The 18,273-nt window shown below is 46.6% G+C and overlaps 1 protein-coding gene across 3 annotated transcripts in view; it reads right to left on the bottom strand.

The window, feature by feature from the left end:
- RIOX2 (ribosomal oxygenase 2) overlaps positions 1 to 16,746 on the bottom strand; it is a 32,595-nt gene extending 15,849 nt beyond the window's left edge. For all 3 annotated transcript variants that reach the window (XM_068974041.1, XM_068974050.1, XM_068974033.1), the window contains exons 1-4: positions 16,713 to 16,746; positions 10,355 to 10,820; positions 4,552 to 4,671; positions 3,317 to 3,445 (exon numbers count right to left, since the gene is read on the bottom strand). In XM_068974041.1, coding sequence (XP_068830142.1) covers positions 3,317 to 3,445; positions 4,552 to 4,671; positions 10,355 to 10,783 — 678 coding nt within the window. In that variant the 5' untranslated portion in view covers positions 10,784 to 10,820; positions 16,713 to 16,746. The remainder of the gene's footprint in view (positions 1 to 3,316; positions 3,446 to 4,551; positions 4,672 to 10,354; positions 10,821 to 16,712) is intronic.
- Between the last annotated feature and the right edge of the window lie 1,527 nt (positions 16,747 to 18,273).

An 18,273-nucleotide genomic window follows, 5' to 3' on the forward strand; every position in this document is an offset into this window, starting at 1 on the left:
TACAATTATATAGTGCAAGTGACAAATAGATTCAAGGGATTAGATTTAGGTCATATCTGAATGGACAGAGTGCCTGAAGAACCATGGACAGAAATTTGTAATACTGTACAGGAGCCAGTGATCAAAACCATCCTCAAGAAAAAGAAATACAAAAAGGCAAAATGGTTCTCTGAGGAGGTCTTACAAATAGCTGAGAAAAGAAGACAAGCAAAAAGCAGGGGAGAAAAGGAAAAAAACTCTGAATGCAGAGTTCCAAAGAATAGCAAGGTGTGATAAGAAAGCCTTCCTCAGAGATCAAAGCAAAGAAACAGAGGAAAACAAGACAATGGGAAAAACTAGAGATCTCTTCAAGAAAATCAGAGATACCAAGGGAACATTTCATGCAAATAGGGGCACAATAAAGCACAGAAACAGTATGGACCTAACAGAAGCAGAAGATATTAAGAAGTGGCAAGAATACATGAAAAAACTGTTCAAAAAAGGTCTTAATGACCCAGATAAGCATGATGATATGATTACTCACCTACAGCCAGACATTCTGGAGTGTGAAGTGAGGTGGGCCTTAGGAAACATGACTATGAACAAAGCTAGCGGAGGTGATGGAATTCCAGTTGAGCTATTTCAAGTCCTAAAAGATGATGCTGTCAAAGTGCTTCACTCAATATGCCAGCAAATTTGGAAAACTCAGCAGTGGCCATGGGACTGGAAAAGGTCAGCTTTCATTCCAATCCCAAAGAAAGGCAATGCCAATGAATATTCAAACTACTGCACAATTGCACTCATAAGCTAACAACGTAATGGTCAAAATCATTCACGCGAGGCTTCAACAGTACATGAACTGAGAACTTCCAGATGTACAAGGTGGATTTAGAAAAGGCAGAGGAACCAGAGATCAAACTGCCAACATTTGCTGGATCATTGAAAAAGCAAAGGAATTCCATAAAACATCTACTTCTACTTCATTCACTACACTAAAGCCTTTGGCTGTGTGGATCACAACAAACTGTAAAATTCTTAAAGAGATGGGAATACCAGACATTACCTGCCTCCTAAAAAACTTGTATGCAGGTCAAGAAGCAACAGTTAGAAGTGGACATGGAATAATGAACTGGTTCAAAATTGGGAAAGGAATATGTCAAGGTTATATATTGCCACTCGGCTTATTTAACTTACATGTAGAGTACATCATGCAAAATGCCAGGCTGGATGAGGTTTAAGCTGGAATCAAGATTTCTGGGAGAAATATCAATAACCTCAGATATGCAGATGACACCATCCTTATGGCAGGAAGTGAAGGGGAACTAAATAGCCTCTTGATGAAGGTGAAAGAGGAGAGTGAAAAAGCTGGCATAAAACTCAACATTCAAAAAACTGAGATCACGGCATCTGATACCATCACTTCATGGCAAACAGATGGGGAAACAACGGAAACAGTGACAGACTTTATTTTCTTGGGTTCCAAAATCACTGTGGATGGTGACTGCAGTCATGAAATTACAAGATGCCTACTCCTTGGAAGAAAAGCTATGATCAACCTAGACAGCGTATTAAAAAGGAGAGACATCACTTTGCCAACAAAGGTTCGTATAATTAAAGCTATGGTTTTTCCAGTAGTCTTGTACAGATATGAGAGTTGGATCATAAAGAAGGCTGAGCACTGAAGAATTGATGCTTTTGAACTGCAGTGCTGGAGAAAGACTCTTGAGAGTCCCTTGGACTGCAAGGAGATCCAACCAGTCAATCCTAAAGGAAATCAACCCTGAATATTCATTGGAAAGACTGATGCTGAAGCTCCAATACTTTGGCCACCTGATGTGAACAGCTGACTCATTGGAAAAGACCCTAATGCTGGAAAAGATAAAAGACAGAGGAGAAGGGGACAACAGAGCATGAGAGGATGAGATGGTTGGACGGCAACATCGACTCAATGGACCTGAGTGTGAGCAAACTCAAGAGAGCGAAGGAGAGGAGGCCTGGTATGCTGCAGTTCATGGAGTCGCAAAGAATCAGACAAGACTGACCGACTGAACAACAACAACACAAACAGGGAGTTTTTCCCAGTTATAGCATGCAGGCAGAGATTTTAATAACAAGAAGCCACAAGGCACTGAGTAAGAATCAGAGGGGCTTCGCTGGTGGCAAAATGGTTAAGAATTTGCCTGCCAAAGCAGGGGACACGGTTTCAATCCCTGTGTCAAGACCATATATACTATCACTCTGCTTATTTAACATATATGCAGAGTACATCATGCAAAATGCCAGGCTGGATAAAGCTCAAGCTGGAATCAATCCCACATTCTGTAAGACAACTAAGCTCATGCACCACAACTGAGCTCATGGGCTCCAGCACCGAAGCCTGTGCTCCTGGAGCCCAAGCTCCGCAACAAGAGAAACCGCTGCAACGAGAAGCCCACGCGCTGCAAGGAGGGAGTAGCCCCTACTCACTGGGACTAGACACAGCCAGCACAGAGTAACGAAGACCCAGTGCAGCCGGAAATACATAATATGAAAAGAAAAAAATTAGGTACCAAGTGTAATTTCAAGATGTAAGAAATACAAGCACAACCATATGCCAAGTCCACCAGTCTGGTTAAAATCTTTGGAATGCTTTAAATTAACTATTATCGTATTACCACTGAAGGAAATTAAATGTTGTTGAAATTATAGGAAAAGGTGTAAAGCTGAGTTACACAGCTATTCTTATCCTAGACTTTGTTCTCAACAACCTGACCTGCTGGGGACTGGCTGTGATCCCACCCAGCTAACCGCTCAAGGACACACTTTCTCAGCAGCAAGATACCAGCAAACCGGCACATGCTCGGGCCGCCTGGTTTTCTGGGGAAGGTCCCCTCAAGAGCCTTCATGATAACTCTTCTGACAACTACATGCGGGAGGAAGGGGGTGCAGAGGGCCTACTGCAGTCAGGAGGCAAAGGGGACGCCCAGATTTTACCAGCAAGAAAAGCTGAGGGGTCGCTGACCGTGCTCTCCTCAAGCAACCTACGATCCAGCGGTGACCACTGCCTTAGATCTGGCGAAGCGGCCCAAGGCCATGCCTTCCATGACTCACTCCAGAAAAGTCAGTGGTTACCGTATTCATAATTCATTCCTTTTGGACTCAGAGAGCATACGGAGACGTTTCCTCAGCTCACATCTGCAAGTACAAAGGACCAGGTCTCCCTCCGAGGCCCGCCCCCACAAGGGGCCACTTGGAATGGGAGCCACCTGCCCCCAACCTCCTGGACACATTCTCGGGGGATGGTTACACAAGTGCAAACCTCAAACCACCCTTGGCGCGCACACTGGCAGGCCCGTACCTTGAGTGTGAACTCGTGTGTGGGCCTCCCGATCCTGTCCTCGGCCTCCACGCTGTACTCCCGCGCCAGAGGCACCGTTGGCTGGTACAGGCGCCAGTGCTTCTCTCCCTCCAGCTGCAGGATGAACACCTGCAGAGAGCACAGGACTCCGAGAGTGTCAGAGAGCCTCCTCACTGGGTGCTGGCCCTCTCAGGGCTTAAACGAGTCACAACTTTGATATGGAAAATAAAAATAAAGGATCACAGATACACCTCGCTCCACACTTAAAAGCTGCCACCACTGGCATTCACTGTTTAAAAACAGGTGACCGTAAACTCTGCACTGGAAGGCTGCTCATTCTTTTCACTTCTCTAAAAGCCTCACTGAGTTCTTTCTATCCCACTATCTATCCCACTATTCATTCCTCTAAATCTTCCATCAGACAGAGGGAAGCCCATGTTCTGAGGGAAAAGCCAAGCTTCAGATATTACTGAGTGTCCAAACCCCTGAAGATGATCCCTGGCACACAGGAAAATGTCAAGTTTTTATTCTTCATTCAGCCAAAGATATTTTAAAGTCCTGTTAGAAATATTAAAGAAAAAAAAAAAACTTTTGGAAAATGTATTGATATCAAATTGCTCTCAAGAGGAAAAAAAGAGGTTTTTATTTCCTACTATCTCTGTGTTCACAGGATGTATCAGTACAAAAATAAAACTACAACATACCTAAGCCCAACAGTTAACTTTTTTTGGCAGCCACATGAGAGTGAAATCAACATTCATCAAGGCGCCAGTGCTTAAGCGAAACCATGACCTTCATTTAAGCTGCCCCAAGATTTTCACAAATGGAAAAAAGCATATATTTTTGGCAGCTACAGAAAAAGGACAAAATAAAAGCAGATGTATGGAATACTTGTGACCTCACCTTATTAAACTGTGAAATTAAAGGAAAAAAAATCCAATCATACTTCTCTGTAGAAAATTCAATCAATACATGTTTTGGAGGAATGTGCAGCTCTTTATATCAGTAAATAAACAGTCTCTCCCCTTTCCAAAGGAGCAGGAAACCAGTTCAGTGGGGTTAATTTTGGTCCAACATCCTGGTGAGGGAGGTCAAGCTCTCCGGAGCCCGCACAGGAAGAGTGGGCCCGGACCTGACGACAGCTCAACCTGACGACAGCTCAACCCCGACAAGCCCACCTTCCTGGGCTGGCGGCCACTCCCTCCTCCCGCAGCCGGGCAGATCCCCCCTCTCACCTCGACATCATCGTAGTGGGGCGGCAGGCCCTGGGCTCCGGCCGGGGTGATGTACACGTTGGAGCCAACCAAGGAGCCGAAGAAGCACTCCAGCTTCTCCTGGACCCTCCAGAGCTCATCCTTAAGAGACAACAGTGGAGAGAGGAGGAGAGAGAAATACATCAGAAGTAAGGAACCTGTTCTTATTCGGTGCAGCAAGTCTTTACTGCACAGCTATTATGCTCTGTGCTAAGTCACTTCAGTCATGTCGGACTCTTTGTGACCCTATGGACAAGCCCCCCAAGCTCCTCTGTCCAAGGGATTTTCCAGGCAAGAATACTGGAGTGGGTTGCCGTGCCCTCCTCCAGGGGATCTTCCCAACCCAGGGATCAAACCCTTCCCTCTTACGTCTCCTGCACCGGCAGGTGGGTTCTATACCACTAGCGCCACCTGGAAGCCCAGATGCTGGGAATTCAGCAGTGACTGAACTGGCACCTCTACCCTCAGGGACCTTCTGTCCCGAGCATGGACAGGAGGTGACAGGGAGCCACGAAGGATTTCAAGCCAGACAATGACACGACCCATTCACACTTACAAAAGGTCAGTCTGGCTACGATGTGGAGGAGACTGGACTGTGGGAAAGCAAGAGACAGCAGCGGGGAAGCGACAGACGAAGAAGTGCAGGCGGGGACGGTCAGAGTGGGGGAGAGGGCGAGGGAGAAGAGCAAACGTCAGGATGTGCTTGGCAGGTGGCCCTGCCGGCACGCCTTGACGGCCGGGGCCCGGGAGTGGGGAGGATAAGCGAGAAATACTCTCGGGGTTTTGACTAAGGCAGTTAGTTAGCTCCCAGCACCATTCAAGTGGGAAAGATCTGCTAATGAATTAGTTTTTGGGGGAAAAAAGAAAAGCTGTATGTTAGATGTGTTATGTATGAGCTGCTAAGACCCCCCTATGCCGGCTGGCTAAGTCTGAAGTTCAGGCAAGATGAAGGGTGAGGGTCTCGGAATGCCTGATGAAAGGGTCCTTAGAGCAAAGAGAGCAGAAATAACAAACTGGGAAGAGGGTACAGGCAGGGAGCAGGGGACAGGGGTCAAGGAACACTCCCCTCTCTCATTCACTAACTAGCTCTTCAGGACCTACATCAGGCTGAGGGACCTAGAGAGGAGCCAGGTACTCAAGCGAGAGAAGGAAACCTGATTATCCCAAGGCAGGTGAGGGGAAGAGAGGCAGAATTGGGCCACGTGGCTATCGGCACTTTCTGTGCGCCAGGCTTCACCTACTTTAGTACACAGCCTTCCCGGCAACCCTCTCACAGGGTGAGTACCAACACCCTGTGGGTGCCCGTCCACACCGACGAGGAAGGAGGCCTGTCAGTGATGGATCCAGGATTCACATTCATGCAGCCCCATAACCACGACTCTATTGTAAAGAAAAATCACCTACAAAGAACACCGCAGAAGCCCAACTTTTAAGCATCCATACATGCAGTGCCTGGCACCCAGAAGATATTGAAAGGATTTGCTGAGTAAACAATGACAATGGCTTAGAAGTCAATCTCACCTGCTGGAATGAAAAAAAAAAAAAACCCTACAGAATTAAAAATACCAAGTGGGAAAGAATTGAGTCAGCATTAAACAAGCTTTGGGAGACATTTCCATATAAGCCATTGAGCTACTCTACATACAGAGCTCAAGGTTTCTATTTAACACAAGAAGAATAATTCAATGGCACCTGAACAGCTCCAAAGAGTCTGCAGATCTCCCCAGCAATCTAACGTATACCTGGGAGCAGCCAGCAGGATGTGTAATTACATGGGTACAGTAACTGTCTGTCTGTCTGTCTGTCTGTCTGTCTGTCTGTCTGTCTCTCTCTCTCTCTCTCTCGCACGCGCGCGCTGACGGCCTGAGGACCATATGGGTGACCTTATGGCTTCCAACTGAAGTTTCTAGGTCTTTAAGTAAGAAGCACATGTCTCCTTCTTCTTAAAGGTTACAGAAAACCCTATCATTTGTACAAATTTTTCATTTCACTTTTAGATTCTCAATCTGCCAAGTGTGGCCCACTAGAAAGAGATCTGGAGTCAAACCGTCTGAGTTCAGGTCGTAGTTACAAGCTAGACTTCAACTTCTTCATCCGTGAAAGGAGGACTCCCACTCTAAGACTTGAGAAACAGCATAAACTCTCTCTATTTCAAATGCACAACAGTGTGCAAGTGTCACAGCTTCACAGCACTTAGGCACAAACAAGGCTCCTGAAACCTGTCTCCTTTGACTCCTGTCCCCCAGCTGTGTCTGGAGCTGCCAAGGAAGACCCCAGAACAATGGAAAAGCGAAGGGGGCGGAGGTGGGCGGGGAGGCCCTCTCCTCTGCACTGACCTTCCTGCAGAATCAGCTGAACACAATGGTCAAGACCAGAGGCCCACACTGACACCTAAAGAACGGCGAAAACAAACATGCCAAAAGGCCAACTACACTTCAGGAGGGTCTTTAGACACACGGTTCAGAAAATGTTTTTATTCTGAAGTTAGAAGTCCTTCCTTAGTAGCTATGTAAGTCACAAATGTGAACTCGTTTCTTTCATGTGAAGTGGAGACCACAGTGATCGCCTCAGTTATTTCAAATGTGTGTTGGAAGATTCAAAAGTGAACACGTGTAAATATTTGGTTAACTCATCTGGACTCCTGATACACAGATAACCTGAAGCGGGTGGGGAACAGCCGACCACTCTCCGGTTACCGCCTCACTCATTTCCAGACGAACTAGACTAATAAGCTGTGCCCATTCTGCGACGGACCAAGGAAGTGCTGACTCCGAGTCCTTCAACCCTGACAATGAGGAACTGCCTCTAGACTTCCCGATCCTGGTATCAGTATGCCCATTAGTAAATACACAACACTAAATCTGCTCACAATATAACACCCAGAACCCACCTTCCCGTGTAGAGAGTGAACTCCAGCAGCCTATAAGCTTCTCAAGTTCTGGTGGTGGACGGTCAGAGGGAAAAGAAAACCACAAACAGGGCTTCCCTGGTGGCTCGGTGGTGAAGAATCCGCCTGCCAATGCAGGAGACGTGGGTTCCATCCCTGGTCCAGGAAGGTTCCATGTGCTGCAGAGCAGCTAAGCTTGTGCACCACAGCTACCAAGCCTAGGCTCTGGGGCCTGGAACCACAACTACTGAGCCTATGTGCCCCAGAACCCACGTTCTGCAACAAGAGAAGCCACCACAACAAGAAGCCCTGCACTCAACAAAGAGAAGCTGCCGCTCACTGCAACTAGAGAAAAGCCTGCAGAGCCACAAAGAACCAGCAGAGCCAAAAATAAATAATTAAAAGAACAAAAACAACCCCACAAACAACCAGGATGCCACCTAGCCTAGCCTGGCAGCTGAGTTGAAACTGGGAAAGCTCATCCTTCCTGCTTTAATAAACATGACTTAAAGAGCTGAGTCAACAGGGCAAAGGAAACAGTCCTGGCCACTTGAAACTGGGGAAGAGAAGTGCGCAGCACTCAAGCAGAAATGACAGCCACAGAGGACACCACACACATGCCAAACAATAATTTTCTGCTGGTCTGTGAACAAATCACATGTAATCAGCATCACTGATCTTTTCTATTCATAGTTCTTCAGTGTCTAAACACTACTTTTTTTAAGGGCTACTTCCAGTCAAGCAGAGAGTCAAGGACTAGCTCAGAGGGAAGTACCACGATGTACAGATTTTCTGAATGCAAATCATGACTTGGTCTGCAAGTGATTTATAAATTCCTTTCAGGAAGGATGCCCAAAAGGCTGGCATCCCAAGGACAGTTCAGTGGCTCATGACTGTCCAACATGAACTATCTGGAATGAGGACCTGTACTGAAAAGTCTAAGAGTACTTGTACTTTATCCAGAGTACAAATAGTACAAAATCCTACAGGCAAGGGAAAGGCATTCACAGATGAGGGAGGCCTCATGGATCTAAGAAGGCAGCTCAAGATCTAGAATGACAAGCATTACTAGAGCTCTGACGACAGAGTCCTAGGAGGCACCACGCAGCCAGAAGCCACCCTCAGTGTGGAGCCCGACACACTGCTCTCCTCCTCCTCGAAGCTGGCACTCTGACTCAGCCAAGGGTCACAGAGGGGGGTTTCTGGCCGGGGATAAGACTTTTTTCTAAAACTCAGAAACAGCCTTCAATTGTTGGGACAGCGGTCCTGTAAACATCTCAAACATCTAAGAGATGCTTTCAAATTACGGTGCTGGAGAAGACTGTTGAGAGTCCCTTGGACTGCAAGGAGATCAACCCAGTCAATGCTAAAGTAAACCAACCCTGAATATTCACTGGAAGTGTTAGGTAGGTAGAACAGGGAAAAGGAGCCCAAAATGGCAGTGGCTACAGACAAGGAAGGGAAAAGCCCGCGAAAATGAAACAAAAGAAGGTCTAAGGACTGGAGTGAGGACCTCAGGTAAAACAAACAACACTCCTGGCTGGCCCAATTTACACGGGACAGGCCCAGGGAGAGAGAAACATATAAATAGAAGAGCCAGAGCCAGCTCTCTCTCTCTCTCTCCAGCACACTGGGGCGCTCTTCTCCTCGTGTCTTTAGATCGATGTGCCCTCGTGCCTCGAAGATGGATTTTCCTGCTATCTTCTAAATAAAATACTGAGCTGTAACACTGATTTATCTAAGAGCTATCACACGGTCCGTTCGAGACCTGAGAGCTATAACACGGTCTATCCAAGACCTGAGAGCTGTGACATGCCGAGGGGGCTTTAATGTCCGGCACTCCAAATCTCTGTTGTGACGAGACAAAGAATCGAGGAACATACACTCGCGTGACAGAAGGACTGATGCTGAAGCTGAAGCTCCAATACTTTGGGCCACCTGATGTGAAGAGCCGACTCAATAGAAAAGACCCCTGATGCTGGGAAAGACTGAAAGGCTGGAGGAGAGGGGGCAACAGAGGATGAGATGATTGGGTGGCATCACCGACTCAGCAGACATGAGTCTGAGCAAACCCAGGAGATAGTGAAGGACAGGGAAGCCTGGAGTGCTGTAGTCCATGGGGTCGCAAAGAGTCAGACACGACTTAGCGACTGAACAACTACTAAGAGAGCAGGTTAGCTCATCCTAAATCTACGTTTTATAAACGCAGAAACTGGGCACAGAAGAAGCAGATTATTTCTCAAATGTCCATCACTGATGCAGAATAAATAAAAGATTAGTCAGTCGTGAAATCCAAGCTACCTTCCACCTACAGCTGCCCCCCCACCACCCCAGCAGTTCCAGGACCTACTCTCAAAGCCAGCCTGGTGGGGCTGTCAACAAGGGTGAAGTCTCTTCCATAAAAGTGCCTCTAGTACATGGTCTGGTCACTGCTCGGAAGCCTCTGGTAAGGAGATGTGGGCGGCAGAGGGAGGCAACTTCAAGAATAAAATGATCACCTTGATGCTATCATGCCTCACGTTACAGTGAAGAAACAATCCAGAGAGAAATGTCCACCATGGATCAAAACAAAAACCGGCCCACAGAAGTACTCCTGGAGGGGTAATGTCACTTTAACAAACTTTATAAACCTGCAATGTAATTTACTTTTTGCAGCTCAATGATACCGAACCATGTCCACCCTGAGCTGTTGCAGATTCTAACAGTTCAACCAAAAGGGAACATAAAAAAAAAAATCACTGAGGTTGGAATGCATTTGAAGACCAAACAGGTGTTGGCCCTTCTGAAACTGGCAGGAGACTAATCATCACCAAAATGGATTTATCCCTGAGCTGACCCATGGCCAAATGTTAGTACTTTAATACACACAAGGATTCTGCCCCTGGGAGAGCCTGTTACCTTAAATCTCTGAGGTTGGTGAAACTGAATTGTGGCCCTTTTCTGATCAAAATCTTGTCTCAACTGAAGAAAGTGCACTCTGCCATCTTTATTAAAAACCTTCTTCTTCCCGTGGACATAGCGGCAGACGTTCACGTCTCTCCCGTAGTATATACCCCAGCTGCACAGACTCGCCAGATCAGAGAGCCTGAACAGGGACTGGTAGTACGTGGCCAACGCAGGGTCGTCTCTCTGGATGAGGAGGGGTTTCTGCTCCCAGAATTCCTTGAAAAACGTCTCTGTCTTGATGGGCGAGATGAAACTTTCAAAGAGGCCACTGGGGCTGTCGAAGTTCAAAGGGGAAGGTCCACAGGCGGCCTCCACCTTCACCTGTTTAGGAACAGGCCCTTCCTCCTTCCCATCCCCTGCAGGGCTTGCTTTCTTTGGCATCGCTGTCTTCAAGACAAGGCAGTGAGGAAATGCAAACCTGCCAGGAGAACAAGACCCACGCATTTAGGTTTCCCAGGGCCAATGTCAGAGGATCACGTACACGCGACCTGCACGGCTGCTAGGCCCTTCGTGTGCACTCTTCCTAAGTCAAGGCCATTTCCTCCAGGATTAACATACAACCTGAAGCCAACACCATTTCTTCCAGGGTATGATCCCACCTCAGACACCACGCAGAGCACATAGTCATAGAAAGGGAAGCCTGTTTCCTTGTACACAAGCACTTAGTCATGGAATTCACTACTTATTAGAGGTATAATTATCCCACGTTAAATGACTCAACCATCTCAGCAGTTTCTAGTCACGGTTTTAGCCTGTGGCCACTGACACAGCAAAGTCAAAATCTCAAAATCTGGCTTTAATCCGCACCAGGTCCCAAATCTAATTAGATGCAACTGAGTAATAAACACTTGACTCAATCCAGAGCCGCCCACAGCCAGGTGCTCCTTGCCACAGCCCTACCCCGGCTGCTGTCCTGGGGGCCACCTGGGCAGTGGTGCCACCTGGTGGCTGGAGCAAGACACTGCCTGCTCCGGAGTCTTCCTCAAGCACCTGGACTGCCTGACTTCAAACCTCAGCTTATTCCTGAAAACTGCCACCTTATCAGAAACATCCCATTAAAAAATAAAACAAAGAAAATAGACACTGAAAGTGAAGGGTAAGACAGTCCTATCCCAAGGCTTTTAAAGAGCTATAACTTTTTAACTAAAATAAGGCATACTAAAATGGCAACATCATTAACGTCTAAGGCAGCCCTCCAACCCTCTCTAGCTTTCAGGTGTGCACACATCCCCTGGGAGCACAGGTCTCAGGTGGGACTGAGATTCTGCATCTTTGGCAAGCCCACAGGTAATGACGCTGCTGCTGGGTCACAGACCACACTTAAGTAGCAAGAGGATCGACCTTCCTGGTATTGCCAAAGGTCTCAGAACTGTGAGACCAAGCCACAATTGTCTCGTTCACATGCAGGGGCCCTTCATCTGGATTTCAAGAATAATACTTCAATTATAGGAGTTCCTGAAACAGCAAAATCCTCTTTTAAAGTACATTTATTTCTAGGGGAGGGGGTCCACTGCTTTTACCAGATTCTTAAAGAAGCCCCCATCCCCAAAAAAGATTAAGCAGCATTGTGCTTGTTAAAAAAATAAAAAAAGTTTTTCCCAAAGACTGGTAATTTATTTATAAATGTTATGCCTTCCTGTGTTGTTGGACTATCAAGAATTTTCTGCTCTTCTGTCATGATAACTAAGCCATATTTCAGCTACATTGTGGACTGAGAAGAATGAATGGTCTGGTCTGGGAAGTACTTACCCGAACAACATGTTACACATTGCAACAATAATCTACAAACTTATAATTGATAAATTCAGAATAAATCTAGAAAATAAACTTAGAATTAATCCCTTTGTCTAGTGTATGAGCCCATTAGTCACTTAGTGGCCGTAATGCTGAGCAGATCGACTGTTTCAGTGTCAAGCTTGAGCTCATATGACCCTCATTTTACTTGATAATGGCCCCAAAGTGCACCAGTAATGATGCTGGCAATTCAGATATTCTCTTACCGTGTCTAATTCATATATTAAAGTTTATTATAGCTATCTGTGAATAGGGGAAATGCACAGTTCATGCAGACTTCATTGCCATCCATGGTTTCGGGCATCTTTTGGGGACCTTAAAACATTATCAGCCATGGATAAGGAGGCACTACTATGCAAAACTCACTAGTGGCCTCATTCTAGCTTCTAAATTTCGTGCCCACAAACAGTTCCTTCAAAAGATCAGGTGGTTTTGATAGGAAACATAGGACCAAGTGTTTACAATACAAGTTAAGGTTTTTCCCCCGGGTGGTGGACTTCAGATATATCATTGATAAGATACATTTGCTGAAAATCTTTCCTATTCCTTTTAAGTTAAACAGACCAGTTTGCTTTCTCAATTGAAGAACCAAAGCTTTGATAAGACCAAGTACTGCTACTACTTGGAGCCCAGAAGTGAGGTAGAAATACAAGGACAAATGAAAGCAGACTCAGTGAAGAGCACCGCTTGTGCAAAACAGAGTTACCTACTATCCCTTGAGGACCTCCCTGGTGGCTCAGTGGTAAAGAATACGCCTGCAGTGTGGGAGACCCAGGTTCAATCCCTGGGTTGGGAAGATTCCTGGAGGAGGAAATGGCAACATACCACAGTATTCTTGCTTGGAAAGTTCCATGGACAGAGGAGCCTGGCGGGCTGCAGTCCATGGGGTTCCAAAGAGTCGGACATGACTGAGCATGCACGTGTGCACTATCCCTTGAAAGTCAGTATGTGCAGATGTCTGGGCTGGGAACTTAGATTTCAGAAGTGCTCCTAACACCACTAACGGAAAAGAGGGGCTCATTGTGACAACGCTCTGTGGACAAACAATGTGATTATACGTGGTTATACGCCAGGCAGAGGCATCTACGTGATGAGCCCCCAGTGCAAGCCCTGGACACTGAACGTCGGATGAGCTTCGCTGGTTGGCAGCACTTCACATGTGCTGTCACAGCCAGCTGCTGCAGCAGTGAAATGCTTGGTCTCCATCCGCTGTAAAAAATTAGCTGTGAGTCCTAGCAAGCCACTGGCCCAGGGGATGGTTCAGGGACCCCTGACATACTGCTCACATTTACCTGTTAAAAACTGCTAGGCTGCCTCAGAAGGTCTGCGTCATTAAAGGTACTCAATAATGAAAAAGCAATTTCATATTCAGCCACACATTTCTTATCCCTCACAACTGGTCACTTTAAAATTTATTTAAGGAATGCAAGCATCAGGAAGATGTAAACAAAAGGTATGTTTTTTTTAAGCACAATATACGAACACAGTATAAGCATATTCACTAGACAGTGAATATGAAAGTGTGAAACAAAGTGTGCAGAATACTTCAGCCAAAAAATAAGATCACTTGGAGCATTTTTCCCATCCACAATCAGTAACAAAAGAAATCCCAACAGTGCATAACAAATGCTTTTGTTAGAATATGAATTTTGCTACTTTTACTGCCAAAACTTACATCATTTATTGTTTCTCTGTGTTCATACTGAAATGATTTGAGGCTCAGTTCATTGGAACCTAGCTTAGAGGTTACTAGGCAAACTTACTATTTCTGATTCTCACATTACCCATATTGTAAGACAACCATTCTTTTTAACAGTTTGTGGGAGATCGAGAGAACAGATGACATACTCCACCACATTAAACACACAAAAATAGTAAGCTCTATCACAATTTCAGAAACAAAAAGTTAAAAAGAAAAAAAAGCTGGGTGTCTTGAAAGAAATATAGGAACAAGAGAATACTTTGGGAAAATACAGCCAACACAAGTCTGCCTCTAAACCTCACAGACCACCCAATCAGAATTTAAGAGTAAATATTTTTATAAAGCTACAAGAGAAAAAAAAAGCCAGCATTTAAAAAGCATGTTTCCAATCTGAGTTGACTATAGCATTAAAGAAGCTGCCCAGGTGGCACTAGTGGTAAAGAACCCACCTGCCAATGCAAGAAACCTTCAAGAGATGCAGGTTCAATCCCTGGGTTGTGAAGATCCCTCGGAGGGGGTAATGGCAACCTACTCCAGTATGCTTGCCTGGAGAATCCCGTGGACAGAGGAGCCTGGTGGGCCACATTCCATGGGGACGCAAAGGGTTGGACACAACTGAAGCGACTTAGCAGCAGCATAGCATTAAAGTGTAAAAATATTAAATCAAAAGAAAAGATTCAAGGTTCCTATTTTACTAACTGCCCACAGATGAAACACAGCCACTACACAATTTGAAGGATTAAACTCCACAAGAAAATCAATATTGATACCCATTCTACAGCCAGCAAACACAAACAAAATCGTTATATTTTTAAGTGCCCTAACGTTCTTTTCTATGGTAATAGTCACTGACCAGAAGTCTTAAGGCAGGACACCTATCTGCACATTCCCAGAGCTACTACAGAGCAAGGCACATAGGAGGGTCCTCAAACACTTTTAGTGCATTTCTTTTTCACCTTTTCGATACAATTTTGGAGGGGAAAAAAATCTCAAAAGCCTTACATAAAACAGAGTTGGGGAAAAACAGATGGTTTGTACAGTGGGGTTATTCTTATGATGGCAACTCTTTTCAGACCTGAAAGGCACCTTAGCCATCACCAACCAGATGGAGGTGTGTCTTTTAATCTCCAGAGCTGTGTTTTAGACTGTAGTCAAATCACCAGGAAAGCTTGTTAGTATGCAAATTTCTGGGCCCCTTATCAAGCCTATTTAGCATTTCTGGGAGCCAAGGCCAGAAAGCTGCAGTAACTCAGTCAAAAGTTTTTTTTAAAGGTATCCGCAGGAATTTTAGATCCACTAACATAGAGGAAGATCTAGGCAAACTCAAGCTCAGCTAATAACACTCAAATAAGCTGACAGAAATGATACATCAACACCTGTAACAAGGTTGCCTGCTGCTGCTGCATGGCTTCAGTCCTGTCCAACTCTGCCACCCCACAGATGGCAGCCCACCAGGCTCCTCCGTCCCTGAATTCTCCAGGCAAGAACCCTGGAGTGGGTTGCCAATGCCTTCTCCAATCCATGAAAGTGAAAAGTGAAAGTGAAGTTGCTCAGTCCTGTCTGATTCTTAGCGACCCCATGGACTGCAGCCCACCAGGCTCCTCCGTCCATGGGATTTTCCAGGCAAGAGTACTGGAGTGGAGTGCCATTGCCTTCTCCAACAAGGTTGCCTAGGCTGACCTAAAAGATTTCTCTGGGGGAATGTTTACCAAAACAGGGAAAAGCAGTTCTCCTATTGACCTAAAGCAGTGACTGGCACTTATTTTTTCAGTTCTATCTTGAAATAATGGATTGAACCTCATTAATATATTTTAGTAATCATGACTTGTTACAATGGATGGGGGCTGAGGACCAAAACTATCCAAGCGATGGTGGAAGAAGCTTGATAAATCAGGTTTTTCCACTTAAAGATAAGCCCAGTGAAATCAAACACTTGGCGCCGAATTTACGGCTTATTTTTGGAGTAGTCAGGCTTCCTTCCCAGATGGCGCAGCGGTAAAGAATGTGCCTACTAATCCAGAAGATCCAGGTTCCATCCCTGGGTTGGGAAGATCCCCTGGAGAAGGGAATGGCTACCCACTCCATCTTGCCTGGAGACTCCATGGGCAGATGCAGAGGAGCCTGGCGGATACAGCCCATGGGGTCGGAAAGAGTCGGACATGACTGACCACTCACGCAGGCACGCACTGGAGACGGCGAAAGCCAACCCAACACTTCCTGCAAACACATGTACCACCAACCTGATCTCATTAACCTGATAGATGACCCAACAGCAGTTGGGGAGCCGTTCTAGAAATATCCAGTGACGAAAGAATGACCGGGAGGATAAACTATCATTTTTAAGTCCGGGTGGGGCGAGAAAAAGGCAGCTGTCTCTGCCCTAACTTCAGGTTTCCCTGCGGAAAAGCCCGGGGCTCTTAGGCCCGCCTGGGAGCACAGCCCACGTGGTGGCCGCGCTCCCAGACCGCCGGCCACGAGGGCGAGAGCGGGCATCACACTCGCTGCGAAAACTGCGAACTTTCGTGTGCTCGTCCAGTCTGAAGCCCACCGGCCGAGCACGTGGCTTCTCTCAGTGCCTAGGCCACTCCAGACCCTAACCCCAGGTCTGAGCGGCGCCAAACCGGCGTGCGGGCTATCCGCGCGTGCCGGGCCCAGCGACCACCAGCGCTCTCTGGCCCGCGCCGGGGTGCACCGAAGCTCCCAGCCCGAGTCCTGTGGTTCCCCCGACCCCGATCTTGCTCCACCCACACTCGCGCTTCGGCGTCGGGAGAATGAGCACCACCCCCAGACAGAGGCCGGGACGGAGGCACTCACCGGATTCAAGCCAGTTGCGCGCGGCCTCCTGCGTAATGGTCGGCGACGCGAGCCGGGGGCGGGGCGGCGCGGCGCGGCGTGGCGCGGCGTGGCGCGCGCATGCTCGGGGCGGCCCCTCCTGCTCTGAGCCGGCCTCCTGGTGCAACCGGTGGAGGCCCGGACTACTCCTAGCGTCTAGGTGCGGAGGGGTGTTAGGAGTTCATGCCCGTAGATTTCTTTTTTTGCTATTAAATGAAATAAGTGAAGGCTTTTCTTGAATTGGTGAGGGATGAGGCTCAGGATTTGGGGGGACGTGATCTAGTACAATCCTGTTTCTTTAATGAATGGAGAAACAGGCCGGGAAGGGGGAAGTGAGCTGCCCAAGTTTAAGGAGCTAGATAGTGGTGCAGGTTCTCCATCGCTTTCTTTGGGGCGCTCTGCTACGCTGTGTTGCTTTGTACTAAGTCAACTGTAATTTGTATCATGTTGCTCCCGGAGAGAGAATAATAATTTTAAAAGGATACTGGAAATTCTTGAGACCGGCTGTAAAAGCAAAGAACAAAAAGGAATTATTTTAGTAACACTCTCCTTTTGACTCATTGGGACTTTTGGACGAAGAGGCCTGGAACCAGTGGGCAGAGGGTCAACTAACTGCTCACCTTTGCTCTGGCCTGTGCAATTTTTGCTCTCAAGACAGCCAGAGGGGACACAAAGGAAGTCCTTATTTCATTCTGTTAAGATGACTGAGACCAGAAGCTGTTTCTGATGGTCAAGTGACAAGCAAATGGGAACAAAGTATACCCTTATGCTTGTCAAAACTAACAATAACGAATATTTCCAAAAATGAATGCTTAAACTGTGATGGAATAACTTGTATAGGAGTATACCTAATGAAATTTTTACTTGAAATTTTAATGAAAGCCCTGAAACAGGAGACATCTACCATTGTTGAGCACATACCATTTCCCACACACTTTTAAAAGCTGTGTACTCAAACTTACGAATCCATACAAAAATCTACGAGAATGCTACAGTTATCTCATTTTGCATGGGAGGAAAAGGAGGTACCAAGAGACTATGTTATTAGCCAAAGTCAGGCTTTCTTACCGTGGGCACTACTGACATTCGGGGCCAATAATTCTTTATTGTATGGAGATGACCTGCATTGTAGCAGCATCCTGGCCTCTACCCGTTAGATGCCAGTGCTACCCACATCAAGTTGTGACAGCCGAAAAAGTCTCTAGACCCTACATAATTTCTCTGTGGCAAACCACTGCTTTAATAGTAGCCCCCACCCAGCATTTAACTTCATACTGTAGTGCAGTTACATGCCACACTTCTCAAGAGAAGGTGCTTGATGCTGCCCTGTAGGACTCACTGAAAAGGCCTGAACAGGTTCCATGAACAGCACCCACAGTCAGAGTATATAAGAGAAGACTGGAAACTAAAGGGCAGATTGTGCATCTGTGTAGCAGAGATTGCTGTAGCATTTCCCTTCCTCGCAGAGTTGGACACGACTGAAGCGACTTAGCAGCAGCAGCAGCAGCCCAAGACACCTGGCAGGGACTCCCGAGCCAACAGA

This window comes from Capricornis sumatraensis, chromosome 1 (assembly GCF_032405125.1).
Source record: "Capricornis sumatraensis isolate serow.1 chromosome 1, serow.2, whole genome shotgun sequence".
Taxonomy (NCBI): Eukaryota; Metazoa; Chordata; class Mammalia; order Artiodactyla; family Bovidae; genus Capricornis; species Capricornis sumatraensis.